The sequence below is a fragment of the Sus scrofa genome, chromosome 3 (assembly GCF_054392235.1).
Source record: "Sus scrofa isolate SSC_HxYL_T2T_F1_AM1 chromosome 3, Sscrofa_HxYL_maternal_Yorkshire_Landrace_v2.0, whole genome shotgun sequence".
Lineage (NCBI taxonomy): Eukaryota > Metazoa > Chordata > Mammalia > Artiodactyla > Suidae > Sus > Sus scrofa.
This window is the reverse complement of record NC_139385.1, coordinates 38,208,276-38,223,680: the sequence shown is the minus strand read 5'-3', so window position 1 is coordinate 38,223,680 and position 15,405 is coordinate 38,208,276. Positions and strand designations below refer to the sequence as shown.

The window sequence follows — 15,405 nt, the reverse complement described above, 5'->3', positions numbered from 1 at the left end:
TGTGTCTTTACCCCACAGGCAATTATGCTCAGGGTGCCTCATCTTTAGCGTATGGGTGATTGGGTTTAGGGTGCCGTTAAGCCAGGGAGAAGGACAAGGAAGGACTCCCCGAAGCTGTTAGTTTTAAAGTGTTCATTTCTAAAAGAAGCCTGAGGAGTCTAACTTTGCTCTCCGGGGTATAAGATGCCTGTGTCATTATGTGCGTCCCTTGAGAGGGAAGCAGGATCCTGCCCTGAGGCAGTACTACTGTTTCTGGACGGTTCCTCCCTAGTCTCTGCATCCCCTCCCCTCTCTGGTCTGCACCTGTCTGCACCTGCCCCCTGGAACTCAGGGAAGGTCACGGAGGCCGAATGAGGCCCACGTCCTACAAATAAGAAATGGGGACACAGAAAGGCTTTTGTTCCCAGGAGCCCCGCAGGGCCCTGCTCGGTTACAGTATGAGTACGTGCAGGTATTTTTAATGGCATCCTTCCGCCTCTGCTTTTCTTTAAACGCCGCACATATGGACCGCTGTGTCCCACCTCCCCCGCCCGAACTGGCAAGTGCTGCAGTCCAGTCAGCTCAAGGGGGAGGACTGCCCTCCCTCCTGGGTTCCTGGTGGGCACGTGAGGGACAGAGCTGGGGGGCAGCCTGGGGAAGCTGCAGTTCCCTTTCTGGACCGGAAATCACTTGCCCAGATGCTCTAGCCCTTGCACGGATTTAGAAACCTACAGGTGGTATCCTTGCAAACTGTGGGCGCAGCGGTCTCGGGGCTGCGCAGGGCCCTGCATCCCGGAGATCTGCCTGCCTTTGCCTCCTTCCCTCCTCCTTCCGGCCGAGTTCCCAGCAACAAGGCCTAGCGCAGCACTTCAGGAGGTCGCAGGTCCATTTCTGCTTTCGGCGTGGCTTGGCTTTTGGGCCATTTTGATGTGTCTTGGGGAAAAAAATGAGCATGCGCTGCACATTATGGCTTGGGACACAGCGGAAGTGAACTTGACTTTTTCTTTAAGCAAATGGCAGGCTACAGGCACCTTGAAATTTAACCTTGGAGTTAAATTTCTGATCGCTGCAATTAAGTGAGTCTCACGAATCTTTTGGTTTCCCCTGCTGCATATAAAATTTACATTTATACTATACTGTAGTCAGTCAAGGGTGCAATAGCATTGTGTTAACAAACAAAACATTGTGCATATCTTCATGAAATATTTTATTGCTAAAAAATGCTAACTAGTTGTAGTAACAATCAAATATCACAGATCCCCATAACATGTGCAATCATAATGAGAATGTTGGAAATATTATGAAAATTACCAACATGTGACACAGAGACACGAATGAGCAATGCAGTTGGAAAGTGGTGCTGATAGGTTCCCTCCAGGCAGAGTTGTCCTAAACCTTCAATTTGTGAAAAAACAAAACAGAACGAAACAAAAAAATGCAACGCAGCATCTGCAAAGTGCAGTAAGTGTGACTGTGTGTGGCACAAGGCTGTTGCCAAAGTATAGACAGATGGTTGTGGGTGGGCAGCTTTGGGGGCAGGTGGGCCCAGATCAGTGCCAGCCTGGCGGTCTGGTGTGTGACCTTGGGTGCGTCCCGTGGCCTCTGAGCCTGCTGCTGCCTCCATTACATGAGGGTCGTCCGTTCTCACTGGGTTATTATAAAATCTGAGAAAAGAGCAAACATCTTTCCAAGAGCAGTGCCCGGATTCCGGTCGTGGGTTGTAACCATGGCAACACGGCGCAGGTCAATCAGTCAAGGTACCATCCGCCCCCGCAGAGTGTGGGAATGAGCAGGACCGGCTCCTTCTTTCCATCCACTCCTAAAAACTCCGTCTCTCTTCCCTCTTCTCCGCTTAATAGAGCACCTACTGTGTGCCAGGGATTTACGTGGGGGTGGGGAGGCCAGGGGCAGTGAGTCTGGCGTCTGGCCTCCTAGTGGCCCGGCTCCTCCTGGCTGGCACCTCACCCTCAACTCTGGACCCTGGGCTCTAGGACTCAGTGGAGAGAGGGCTCTGGGGCCCCCTACTGGTGGGCAGGTTTCAAAACCACCCAAGCCGCGCCCCATGGCTCCCGGGGCTGGTTGATCCCAGCTTTGTTTTTTCAGTTGAAAACTCAAGGGAAAAGCCTCCCCCCAAAGAAAATGAACAACTTTGAAGGCTGTTCCTTTGGAATCAGAGTGCCCAAGTGCCCAGAGCACATGTGGGTGGAAACGGTCCTTCTCAAGTGCCCCCTGGAATTCAGCCCTAGAGAGAGTCAGGATCTACCTGGAAGAGGGAAGCACCTAACCAGGCTTGTGGAGTTTTTTCTTTTAACAGCTGCACCTCTGGCATGTGGAAGTTCCCAGGCGAGGGGTGGAATCGGAGCTACAGCCTCCAGCCTACGCCACAGCCACAGCCACGCCAGATCTGAGCTGCTTCTGTGAGCCTACACCACATCTCACAGCAGTGCCGGATCCTTAACCCAGTGAGCAAGGCCGGGTGTTGAACCCAGGTCCCCAAGGAGACAACATAGGGTTCTTAACCTGTTGAGCTACAATGGGAACTCCCAGGCTTGTGATTAACGGGATTTGGGACCATCAGTTCCCTTCAAAGAACCTCATGCCTCAGGAGACCCCAGGAGAGGGCGGGGGCGGCCAGTCGCAATCTAGGAAGACCCAAGGCCGCCTGGCTCATACAGCAGAAGCTTTGGAAATAGCTGCTGAGCAAGTGAGTAAATGTCTGGGGCAGGAATAGTTGCTGGGGAGTTCCCTGGTGGCCTAGCGGTTAAGGATCTGGTGTTGTCATGACTGTGGATCAGGCCACTGCTGTGGCACAGGTTTGACCCATGGCCTGGGAACTTCTGCATATCTCAGGTGCAGAAAAATGAACCATACCACACCAAAAACCAAAAAAAAAAACAGTTGGTGGAATGGCGTCTGCTCTCCAGAGGTGGGTCCAGCAGGCCAGGCTGTGTTTTAGTCACAGTGCAGCTGTTGGGGGAGGCGAAGAATCATGCAGACCAGCGCGGGCTTTATCACCCCTGGAAGTATTTTGAAATTATTGACTAACAGGCTTGCTCTCCTGGAACTGTATCTTTCCTGAGCTTCTTTGAGCTTCCTGGCGTTTTTGTGCTGGTCGTTCTGCCCCAGACAAGAATCTTGACCTTGCCGACACGAGAGGGAATTGTGGTAGAAAGCGAGGGAGTCTATAACTTGGGCAGCCCGGTGCTGGCTCCGGCCAACTTCTCAAACTGCAAAGAAAAGAGAAGGAAGGCTTTGCTGTGGACCCAGAGGACAGGGAGCGCCCTCTGTTTCCTGGAATGGAGCTGGGGACCCCTGTTACGGTCCCAGGTACTCGGCAGCCCTGGGGACTCTGTCAGGCCTAGAAGGACAGCTCCCCTTTGGAAGAGCAGCAGGTGTGGTGAGATGGTGCCCTGGGCCTGCGAGACAGAACGGAGACGTGGCGCCCCCACTCTAGGAGTTCCCAGCCTGGGGGGAGGGCTGAACCCCAGCACAGGATGCTTTGGGAGCATGGCAGATGGACCCAGAGTGGGGGTAAGAGGTGGTTCAGGGGCTGAATCTTTTTTTTTTCCAATCTTTCATCTTTTGAGGGCTGCACCCGCAGCACATGGAGGTGCCCAGGCTAGGGGTCCAATAGGAGCTACAACTGCCAGCCTACACCACAGCCACAGCAACACCAGATTCCAGCCGAGTCTGCAACCTACACCACAGGTTATGGCAACAACGGATCCTTAACCCACTGAGCAAGGCCAGGGATCAAACTCTCATCCTCATGGATGCTAGTTGGGTTCGTTAACCAGTGCGCCACTATAAGAACTCCCAGAGGCTGAATCCTGATGAAGAAAGGACATCCAGGAGTTCCCGTCGTGGCGCAGTGGTTGACGAATCCAACTAGGAACCATGAGGTTACAGGTTCAATTCCTGGCCTTGCTCAGTGGGTTAAGGATCTGGCGTTGCCATGAGCTGTGGTGTAGGTTGCAGACAAGGCTCGGATCCCGCGTTGCTGTGGCTCTGGTGTAGGCCGGCAGCTACAGGTCTGACTGGACCCCTAGCCTGGGAACCTCCATATGCCTCGAGTGTGGCCCTAGAAAAGGCAAAAAAAAAAAAAAAAAAAAAAAAAAAAAAAAAAGACATCCATGTTGTGAAAACGGTAGGGACGTTAGATGTTTCCAGAACACCTGATGACCTCTCATGACTTCTCTGCACTTTCAGGAGCCACCCTTACCCCTGGATCTCCAGCTCACACTGAAGCATGGACCTCTTCAATGCAGGGGTCTGACCCAGCCCAACTCTCTGGGCAAGTGAGGTGGGTTTTTGTTTTTTGACTGTTTTGGGGGGGGGGCCCACACCCACAGCCTCTAAGCATCTTTAACCACCAGGCCAGCAGGGAACTCCAGCAGGTGAGGGTTTTTTTTTTAACTCAGTGAATTTTATTACATTTACAGTTGTACAGCGATGTCCACAATCCAATTTTACAGCATTTCCACCCCAAACCCCCGCCCATCCCCCTTCCCCCCAACCTGTCTCCTTTGGAAACCATAAATTTTTCAAAGGCTTGTGAGTCAGTATCTTTTCTGCAAAGAAGTTCACTGTGTCCTTTTTTTAGATTCCACATATAAGTGACAGCATATGACACTGGTGTCTCACTAACTTCACTTAGCATGATAATTTCTAGGTCCATCCATGTTAGCAGGTGGGGCTTTTCTTTTCTGTGTTTTGTCTTTTCAGGGCCACACTCACGGCATATGGAGGTTCCCAGGCTGGGGGTTGAATCGGAGCTATAGCTGCTGGCCTACACCACAGCCACAGCAACGCCAGATCCTTAACCCACTGAGCGAGGCCGGGGATTGAACCGCAACCTCGTGGTTCCTAGTCGGATTCGTTTCCACTGCACCACGATGGGAACTCCAGCAGGTGCATTTTAATCTCTGTACTTCATTTCTTTTTCTGGTCTTACCAAGTGGGATGGAGTCATCAATAGGATATGTAACAGAAACAGAGACAGAGTGTCTTTATCTCCTTGCAGAGCTTAAAGGAACTGCTGCTGATGTTTCTCTATCAACTGTGACATTAAAGGCTGGCTTCCAAATACCTCACGTTATCAGGTTAAGGAAGATCCCTTCTAGCCCTCATGTGCTAAGAGAATTTAAAAAAAAAGAAAATACGAGCATTAGAGAATTTTATTAAATGCCTTTTCTGTCATCTGTTGATATTATATTTTGGTTCTTTTTCAGATATGCTGTTATACCTTAATAACTGCTAGTTCCTCAAAATTTATAGGCTCTGTTGGGTAAATCCAGTTCTGAATTCCTGTGGGTTTGTGTCTCTTGTCAGTGCTGGTTCCTGCTCTTAAAATGTTGACTCCCTGTGTGTGTTCATTTTTTATCATTGCAGTGTTTGTCAGTGCTGTGTCAACAGTTGTATCACCAGGCCTTACATATGAAGTAGGTGCTCAGGGAAAGTTTAATTGAAATAGTTCTTCATTGTGGCAAAATATACGTAAAATCGTGCATCTTAATTTATAAGTGCACAGGTCAGCAGTGTCATAATTGATGTGCAACCAATACCCAGAGTACTTTCTATCTTGCACACCCGAAGCTCTGCCCCCATTAAACAACACCTCCCATTACCCACTTTAAAAAGCCCATGGCAGCTGCCATTCTATGTTCTGTGTCTATGAACTCAACAATTCTAGGGACCTCAAATAAGGGGAATCATACAGGATTTGTCTCTTTGTGCCTGGCTCATGTCCCTTGGCACATGGTCCTCTAAGTTCACCCATGTTGTAGCAGGTGTCAGAATGACTTTCGTTTTTAAGGCTAACATCCCATTGCATATATTTACCCATTTTGCTTATCCATTCAATTGCTGATGGACACTTGGTGGTTCATCATTTTTGGCTCTTGTGAACAATGATGCCATGGTGGGTATGCAAATATCTCTTTGAGGTCCTGTCCTCAGTTTCTGGGGTGTACCCCCAGAAGTGGAATGGCTGAATCATGTGGGAATCTAATTTTTATTTATTTATTTTTTTGAAGAACTGCCATGCTGTTTTCCATGTCAGCTGCACCATCTTACATGGCCACCAGAAATACACAATGGTTCTTCACATCCTCGCAAACACCATTTTCTGTCTTGATAGTAGCCGTCCTCATGGGTAGGACTTTGTCTCTCATTGAGGTTTGGACTCACATTTCCCTGATGGTTAGTGATGTTGAGCATCATCTCATGTACTTGTTGGCCATTTGTACGTCGTCTTTGGAGAACTGTCTATTCAAGATCATTGACCATTTTAAAAATCAGATTTTGTTGTTGTTGAGTTGTAGAAGTCCTTTATATATTTGGAATATGAATCCCTTATTAGATAGGATGTGAAAATATTTTCTCTCATTCCATAAATTGCCTTTATACTCTGTGGATTGTGTCATTTCATGCACAGAAGTTTTTTAATTTTGATGAAGTCCAATTGGTCTATTTTATTCTTTTATTGCTTGTGCCTTTGGTGTCATATCCAAGAAATCAGTGCCAAATCCAATGTCATGAAAGTTTCCCCTATGTTTTCTTATAAGAATTATAGTTTTAGTTCTTATATTTATGTATTTGATCCACTTTGAGCTAATATTTTTTATGGTGTAAGGTAAGCATCCAGTGTCATTGTTTTGCGTGGAGATAACCGTTTTTCCCAGCACCTTTTGATGAAAAGAATATACTTTCTCCATTGAATGGTCTGGACATCCTCGTCAAAAATCACTTGACCATATATGCAGGGATTTATCTCTGGACTCTCTATTCTTTTGTATATATGTCTATATGCTAGGAACACACTGTTTTGATTACTGTAGCTTATAAGTTTTGAAGCCAGGAAGTATGAGACCTCTAATTTTGTTCTTTTTCAAGATTGTTTTGGCTCTTTGGGGGGGTCCTCTGGAGATGCCATATGAATTTTAGGGTAGGTTTTTTTTTTTAATTTCTGCAAAAAAAGTGTTGAGATTTTGACAGAGATTGCACTAAATCTGTAGATCACTGAGTAGTATTGACATCTTAAAGATACTGTCTTCCAATCCATGAACATGGGACACCTTGCCATTTATTTGTATCTTCTTTAATTTCTTTCAGCAAAGCTTTGTAGTTTTCAGTGTACAAGTCTTTCACCTCTTTAAGTTTATTTGATTGTTTTTGGTGCTATGGTAAATGGAATTATTTTCCTAAATTCCTTTGGGATTGCTCATTGTTAGTGTATAGAAACACAGTTGATTTTTGGTGTGTTGACTTTATATTCTGCAACTTCACCAGACTTGTTTACTAACAGGTTTTTAAATTTTTGAATCTTTAGGGTTTTCTATATATACAGTTTTTTACATATGTATACATATATATAAAATTGTGTCATTTGAGAACAGAGATAACTTTACTTCTTCCTCTCTAATTTGGATGCCTTCTGTTTCTTTCTCTTGCCTAATGGTTCTGGCTAGGACTTCCAATACCAAATTAAATAGAAGAAGTGGGAAAAGCAGGCATCCTTGTCTTATTCTTTATTTTTAAATTTATTTTATTGTTATTTCCCCAATGGCATTTTTGTTCCTACTGTACAGCATGGTGACCCAGTTACACATACATGTACACATTCTATTTTCTCCCTTGTCTTATTCTTGATCTTAGAGGAAAAGCTTTCAGTCTTTTACCAATGAATATGGTGGGCTTGTCATATATGGCCTTTATTATGTTAAGGTAGTTTCCATCTATTCCTAGTTTGTCGATTTTTTTTTTTTTTTTTTTTTTTTTTTTTTTTTTTTTTTTTTTTTTTTGCTGTGCCCATGCCATGCGGAAGTTCCCAGGCTAGGGGTGAAACCTGTGCCACAGCAGTGATCAGAGTCACAGCAGTGATAATGCTGGATCCTTAATCTTCTAAACTATCTGGGAACTTCTGTTGAATGTTTTTATCATGAAAGGATGTTGAATTTTTGTCAAATGCTTTCTTTCCATTAATTGAAATGGTCATTTTTTCCCCTTCATTCTGTTAATGTGGTGTATTATATTGACAGTACAAGATGAACCAGCCAGACATTTTAGGAATAAACCCATTTGGTTGTGGAGTATAATCCTTCTCATGTGCTTTCGAATTCTATTTCTCAGTACAATTGTGCCTCAGTACCCATGGGGATTGGTTCCAGGACACCCTCCCTCCCGCCCCCAGGGATACCAAAATCTGTAGATGTTTAAGTCCCCTATATAAAATGATACAGTATTTGCATATAACCTATGTACATCCTCCTGCATAGTTTAAATCATCTCTAGATTACTTATAATACCTAATACAATGTGAATGCTATGTAAATAGTTACCAGCATGCAGGAAATTCAAGTTTTGCTTTTTGGAACCTTCTGGGCTTTTTTCAAATATTTTCAATCTATGGTTGGTTGAATCTGTGGATGTGGAACTCATAGATATGGAAGGCTATTTTTTTTTTTGAGGATTTTTGCATCTATATTCATCAGGGATATTGTTCTATAGTTTTCTTGAAGTGTCTCTGTCTAGCTTTGGTATTAAGATAATTCTGGCCTCATAAAGTACATTTGGAAGGATTCCCTCTTTAATTTTTTTTGTAGGAGTTTGAGGAGGTTTGGCTTTACTTCTCTAAATGCTTGGTAGAATTCACTGGTGAAGCCATCTGGATCTGGGCTTTTCTTTGTTGGGAGGTTTTTGATTACTGATTCAATTTTCTTGCTAGTTATAGGTCTGTTCAGAGTTCTGTTTCTTCATGATTTAGTTTTGGCAAGTTGTGCGTCTCTAGGAATTTATCCATTTCATCTGGTTTGTCCAATTTGTTGTCATAACAGTTGTCCATAGTACTCTCTCATAATCCGTTTTGTTTCTGTAATAAGTAGTTGTAACGTGCCCTATATCACCTCAGATTTTACCTGAGTCTTTTTTTTTTTTTTTTTAAGTCAAACTAGCTAAAGATTTGTCAATTCTGTTGATCTTTAAAAAAAAAAAAACCCAACTTTTGGTTTCAACTCTCTTTTTCTTTTTTTTCTTTTGGTCTTTTCAAGGCCACACCTACAGCATATGGAAGTTCCCAGGCTAGGGGTCTAATCAGACCTACGCCTCATCCTTACCCACTGAGCCTGGCCAGGGATCGAATCCGAAACCTCATGGTTCCTGGTCAGATTCGTTTCTGCTGCGCCATGACGGGAACGCCTCAACTTTCTTTCTTATTTTTACATTTTCTACTTCATTTATCTCTGCACTAATCTTTATGATGCCCTTCATTCTGCTAGCTTTGTGTTTGGTTTGTTCTTTTCCTGGATCCTTAAGGAGTAAAGTTAGAGTGTTGATTTAAGTTCTTTTTTATTGTAAAGACTTTTAATGTAAAGACAGCTATACACTTCCTTCTTAGCACTGCTGTATTTATTGTCTGTGTTTTTAGGGCCACACCCACAGCATATGGAGGTTCCTAGGCTAGGGGTCGAATCAGAGCTGCAGCTGCCGGCCTACACCACAGCCACAGCAACATGGGATCTGAGCCTCATCTGTGACCTACACCATAGCTCCTGGCAATGCTGGATCCTTAACCCACTGAGCGAGGCCCAGGATTGAACCTGTGTCCTCACGGATACTAGTCAGATTCATTTCCTTTGAGCCATGATGGGAACTCCAGCACTGCTTTCCTTAAATCCCATAGTTTTGTATGGTATACTTGTGTTTTCATTTGTCTTAAGATATTTTCTAATTTACCTTGTGATTTCTTTGACCGACTGAGTGTGTTATTTAATTTTGTACAATTGGTGGTTTTTTTCTAGTTTTTCTTCTATTATTTCTAGTATCTTTCCATTGTGATTGGAAAGTAGTTTGATTTCAATTTAAAAAAAAATTTGTTCAGAATTGTTCTGTGGCCTAACGTATGGTCTATCCTGGAGAATTTTCCCTGGGCACTTGAGAAAAATAGATACCTCTGTATACGTCTGGTAGGTCTAGTTGGGCTCTAGTGTTGTTCACATTCTTTATTTCCTTACTGATGTTCTCTGTGGTTGGTCTATCCATTACTGAAAGTGTGCTCTCGTTTGGCTACTATTTATATGGAATATCTTTTGCCATCCTTTTACTTTCAACTTATGTGTGTTCTTAGCTCTACAGTGAGTCTCTTGTACACAGCCCACATTAAATTATTGTATTTTTCAACTCCAGGATTTCTATTTGGTTCTTTATTATGATTTCTCGTTCTTTGTCAATAGTTGCATTTTTCTCATATGCTGTTGCCCTGCTTTCACTTAGTTGTCTTTACCCATCTTTCCTCTCCTTCTGCTGCTTAGACAAATTTAAGACAGTTGTTTTAAATGCTCTAATGAATTGACAGAGACTGTATTTCTTGTGTGTTGGTTTCTAGAGATCTACTGTGCTCTTCTGAATGGGATCTATCTCCCTGTTTCTTTGTGTGTCTTGTCATCTTTTGTTGGAACTGGCCTTTTGAAAAGACACCCACTTCTCCCTGTCTTTACAGACTGTTCTTGTGCAGGAGAAGCCCTTCACTAATCAGCCTGGTGTAAAAGCTCAGGGTTCTTTCAAATACTTTTTAGGGGGCGCATCTTCCTTGGGCCTGCGTGTGTGCTTTAACTCCACACCCCCAGTAGACAAGGCTGCTTTTTAATGTCCTAATGTCCCTCGGAGTCTTACCCTTACTGCGTCTTGGCAGTTTCAATATAGCGGTGTATTCCTCTGTCTATAATCTTGCCCCCCGCCCCCCCGCAGGTCTGCAGACTCCCTGCAGCTGCCTCTGGAAGCAGCACCCACTCTTGCTTTCAGCAACCCACCCACCTGATGTCTACAGGATGTCAGCACTGTCATCAGCACTAAGAGAGACGGAAGCCTGGAGTTCCCATCGTGTCTCAGTGGTTAACGAATCCAACTAGGAACCATGAGGTTGCGGGTTCGATCCCTGGCCTTGCTCAGTGGGTTAAGAATCCAGCATTGCCGTGAGCTGTGGTGTAGGTGACAGACGCAGCTTGGGTCCCGCGTTGCTGTGGCTCTGGCATAGGCCAGTGGCTACAGCTCCGATTAGACCTCTAGCCTGGGAACCTCCATATGCTGCGGGAGCGGCCCTAGAAAAGGCAAAAAGACAAAAAAAGACAAAAAAAAAAAAAAAAAAGAGAGAGAGAGGCAGAAGCCTGACCCTCTGGTAGGTCCCTGACAAGTCAGAACATTGCACCCAAGTTCCACTCCTTTCCTTCCGTCCTAAGGGACGAGCCAGGAGCTATCTGGCTTCTTTGAAGCTGTACTGCGGAAAGGAAGCAAAAATGCTATGAAATTTCCTCCTGTTTGGTGTGAGACTTTTCCTCAGTTAGGCGTTCACTTGGTCGTTGCTGCTTCTCTTACTGGTTTCTAGCATTCTCACAAAGCTACTTTGGTCCCTATGTTGTTCTAAATTGTTCGAAATTCAGGGTTCCCAAGCGGGGAGTAAGAACCTGTCGATTCCTAGCCTGCCACGTTGCTGGTTTCAGTCTTCTGTCTGCCCCTGGATTTTGATCGAGGTATTTCCAATAGACCATTCTATCTTGCTCAACCTAATTAGATATCGCACCAGAAGGGCTGTTCTGAATTAATGAAAGTGCCTGCTTTATTTATAAAAGCAAACAAAATACCATCCTTGGGTTCCAGGGATTGACTTTCACTTGGTCATGTTTTCGAAGCTTATGTCTCAGGACATTTTGAATTTCACTCACTAACATTAATATCTACACTCAAGTTTGCAGTTGGGCCTCTGACTTTCCTCTCTTGTCCTCGGATTTTTGTCTCCTAAGATAATACTGACCTCACTAAAATGAGTTGGGAAGAAGGTGGTTTCATTTATATATTCTGGAACAGTTTATGGGAAATCATTACAACTTGCTTATCAAATGATCTGGGCCTGGTGTTTTCCATTTAATTTGAAAGGCCTTTTCTTTTGTTTATTTGGCCACATCTGAAGCCTGCAGAAGTTCCCAGGCCTGGGATTGAACCCAAGCTCACAGCAGTGACAACGCCAAATCCTTTACTGCTAGCTACCAGGGAACCCCCAGAGTCTTTTTATTTTAAAGTAATTACAGATTTGCAGGAAATTCAGAGATAGTATAGAGATGTCTGGTGTATCTTTCCTTCCATTTTCCCCCAATGGGTAGATCTTCCAAAATTATAGTACAATGTCAAAATCCATACATTGACATTGGTAAATGTGTGTACATTGGCCTATGAGGTTTTTTTTTGTTTTTTGTTTTTTTTTGTTTTTTTTTTTTTTGGCTTTTTGGGGCTGCACCTGCGGCATATGGAGGTTCCCAGGCTAGGGATCCAATCAGAGCTGTAACGGCTGGCCTACACCACAGCCACAGCAACTTGGGATCCGAGCCACGTCTGTGACCTACACCAGAGCTCATGGCAATGCCAGATCCTTAACCCACTGATCGAGGCCAGGGATCGAACCCACGTCCTCATGGATGCTAGTGGAGTTCATTAACCCCTGAGCCACGACGGGAACTCCCTGTTCTATGACATTTTGTTGCAGGTGTGGATTCATGTGAACCACCACCACCATCAACTTACAGAGCTGTTCCATTACTACAAGTATCTCTCATTTTCTGCGTATTGTAGTCACACCCAGTCCTGCTTCCAGTCGCTACTAATTTGTTCCCCATCTTTGCAGTTTGGAGACTGTTACATAAATAGACTCACACAGCACATGGTCTTTGACTTCAGCTTTTTTCACTCCTGCTTTTGTGATCCATCCAGACCGTTGCTTATACCAAGAACTTGTCCCTTTTCATTGCTGAGTCATATTCCAGGGTAAGGATGTACCAAAATTTGTTGAATCATGCACCAAATGCAGGCTATCTTGGTGGCTTCAAGTTTGGGGCTGTTCCCAATAGCAGAACTCTGAATAATCATGTACAGATTTTGGTGTGAACACTTGTTTGATTTCTCTGGCATAAATGTCTAGGGCTTCAGTTGCTGGATCGGCTGCACATTTTAGACGCCCACCTATGGGGGATCTCGTTTCACAACATGCTTGCCAGCATCTGGTGGTATCAGTATTTTTCATTTTTACCATTCTAATGGGTGTGTACTGTTATCTCATTCCCCCAGTGGCTGGTGGTATTGAATAGTTTTTCGTGGGCTTCCTGCCATCCATCTGTCCTCTCGGGTGAAATGTCTCCATGTGTTTTCCCCACTTACTATTTAGATTGGTTTTTGACTGTTAAGAGTTCTTTGTTTTAGATACAAGCCCTTTGTCAGGTAGGTGGTTTGCAAAAACTCTCTCTCAGGCTGTATTTGTCTTTCCATCTTTTCAACAGGGAACAGCAAACAATTTTGATGAAGGCCCATTTCTTGATTTTCTTTTATGAATCAGGCTTTTGGCATCACATCTAATAACTTTTCACTAAGACCTGCCGCTTATTTGCAGAGGTACCTTTCAGCCTGTAGATTCAGCTGATTTAATCGCTGTGAGTTGCTTTTAGGTTTACTGTTTCTTTCCCCAATCCATTTGGGCAGGTCGTATTTTTCTGGGAAATACTTGAACCTATGTCTTGAAATTTATCAGCAAAGTGAAGTGACTTTTTGAGTAGTTTTCACTCCTTATTCACTCCCAGTTACTGTTTGTCTCTTTCTTTTCTCCTGATTCACTCTATTCTCATCTTGCTAATTCATTCATTTCCCGTTGAAGTCTTCTGTCTGCGTTCGTTGGTTTACACCAGGGACCACTTTTTCTGTAAAGGGCCAGAGAGTACACATTTTAGGCTTGGCAGCTGGCTAGCCTTGGTCACAAAACGCCGCACTGTAGCACAAAAGCAGCCACCAACAGCTCGTGAATGAATGTGCCTGGCTGTGTCCCTGTATCACTAAGGACAGCTTCCCAAAGACACTGTCAGGCAGCTCAGTGCTGAAGGTGTTTCATCTTTAATCTTAAATAATAGCTGAACTGGGCATAAACTCTAAACCGACGATTATTCTCTCTTCATGCTGTAAAGCTTCAGGCCCCGTCTTCGGTCGTTGCTGGTAGGAGGTTGGGTCTTGAAAGATCACCTCTTCTTCATCCTCTCTGATGGCTCTGAAGACCTTTGTTTTGGTTTTGCTGCAGTCACTCTGTTTGTGTCTTTTTCTTTTCTTTTTTTTTAAAGGGCCGCACCCGTAGCATAGGGAAGTTCCCAGGCTAGGAGTCCCATCAGAGCTGTAGTCGCCATCCTACACCACAGCTCACAGCAACGCCAGATCCGAATCTGCAACCTACACCGCAACTCATGGCAATGCTAGATCCTTAACCCACTGAACAAAGCCAGGGGTTGAACCTGCATCCTCACGGATGCTAGTCAGATTTGTTTCCACTGAGCCACGGCAGGAACTCCTGCAGTCACTCTGATGAGTCTTGGAAAGGGTTTATTAACAGCATTTGGGGCGCGTTGTACTTCTTCAATCTGAGGAGTCACATCTCTCAAATCCTCATTTTGTTTTTGAAATTCCTTCATGGTTTCCAATTAATTTTCTCTTCTGCTATTAAGGTTTAAATTTCAGTGAATACTTTTCTTCGTTTTTCTTTTTTTTCCCCTTTTTTTGGCCACCCCACGCACGGATTATGGAGTGCCTGGCCCAGGGATCGGTGCTGAGGTGCAGTTGTGACCTACGCTGCAGTGGGAACTCCTATTTTTTCATTTCTAAAACTTAGTTTTGGAATGGTGCTTGTCTTTAATAATGTCTAATTCTAGCATCTGAAGTCTTGGAGAAAGATTTTTCTCCTTGATCAAACTCTATTTGGGCTCCTTACAACTCTTCTCAAGCAGGCCCTGACTTTCGGTCTCCCGTCATCTCTGTGTCATCCAGCTCTAGCAGGACCCCCCACAGCTGATCACCTCAACATCTGACTAGGGGTCCTCACCCAGGGACCACCCGGTCCTGCCTTCAGCGAGAATCTCGTTAGGTCAGGTGAGCCAGAATCTTGCCCACGCCTGATGTTACCCCTTAGGAATTTTTTTTTTTTTTTGGCTTTCTAGGGCTGCACCCACCCACAGCTAATAGAAGTTCCTAGGCTAAGGGTCAAACAGGAGCTGTAGCTGCCAGCCTACACCACAGCCATGGCAACGCAGGAGGCAAGTCGTGTCTGTCATCTGCACTACAGCTCTTGGCAACACTGGATCCCCAACCCACTGAGCGAGGCCAGGGATCGAACCCGCATCCTCATGGATACCAGTCAGATTCGTTTCCACTGTGACACAGCAGGAACTCCCCCTTAGGAATTTTCTATCCCCTGACCACCACCCTGCTCCTGGACTATCACTTCCCCCTTTTCCTTGTTGAGCCTAATCATCCTTCCTGTAATGTAGAGACCTCTCTCCCTGTCACTCTAGATCCTCCAGTAACCTCCCCCCCCTTCCTGTTTTTCTACGAATGTCGTGAGTAAGTGCTCTGTTT

General features: G+C 44.6%; 1 protein-coding gene across 1 annotated transcript in view; it reads right to left on the bottom strand.

Moving 5' to 3' along the window:
* Positions 1–1,169: 1,169 nt before the first annotated feature.
* The window catches only part of APOLTP (apolipoprotein lipid transfer particle homolog), a 177,211-nt gene continuing 162,975 nt past the window's right edge, over positions 1,170–15,405 (bottom strand). The window contains exon 73 of the mRNA XM_021086611.2: positions 1,170–3,206. Within this exon, the coding sequence (XP_020942270.2) occupies positions 3,202–3,206 (5 nt within the window). The 3' untranslated portion in view covers positions 1,170–3,201. The remainder of the gene's footprint in view (positions 3,207–15,405) is intronic.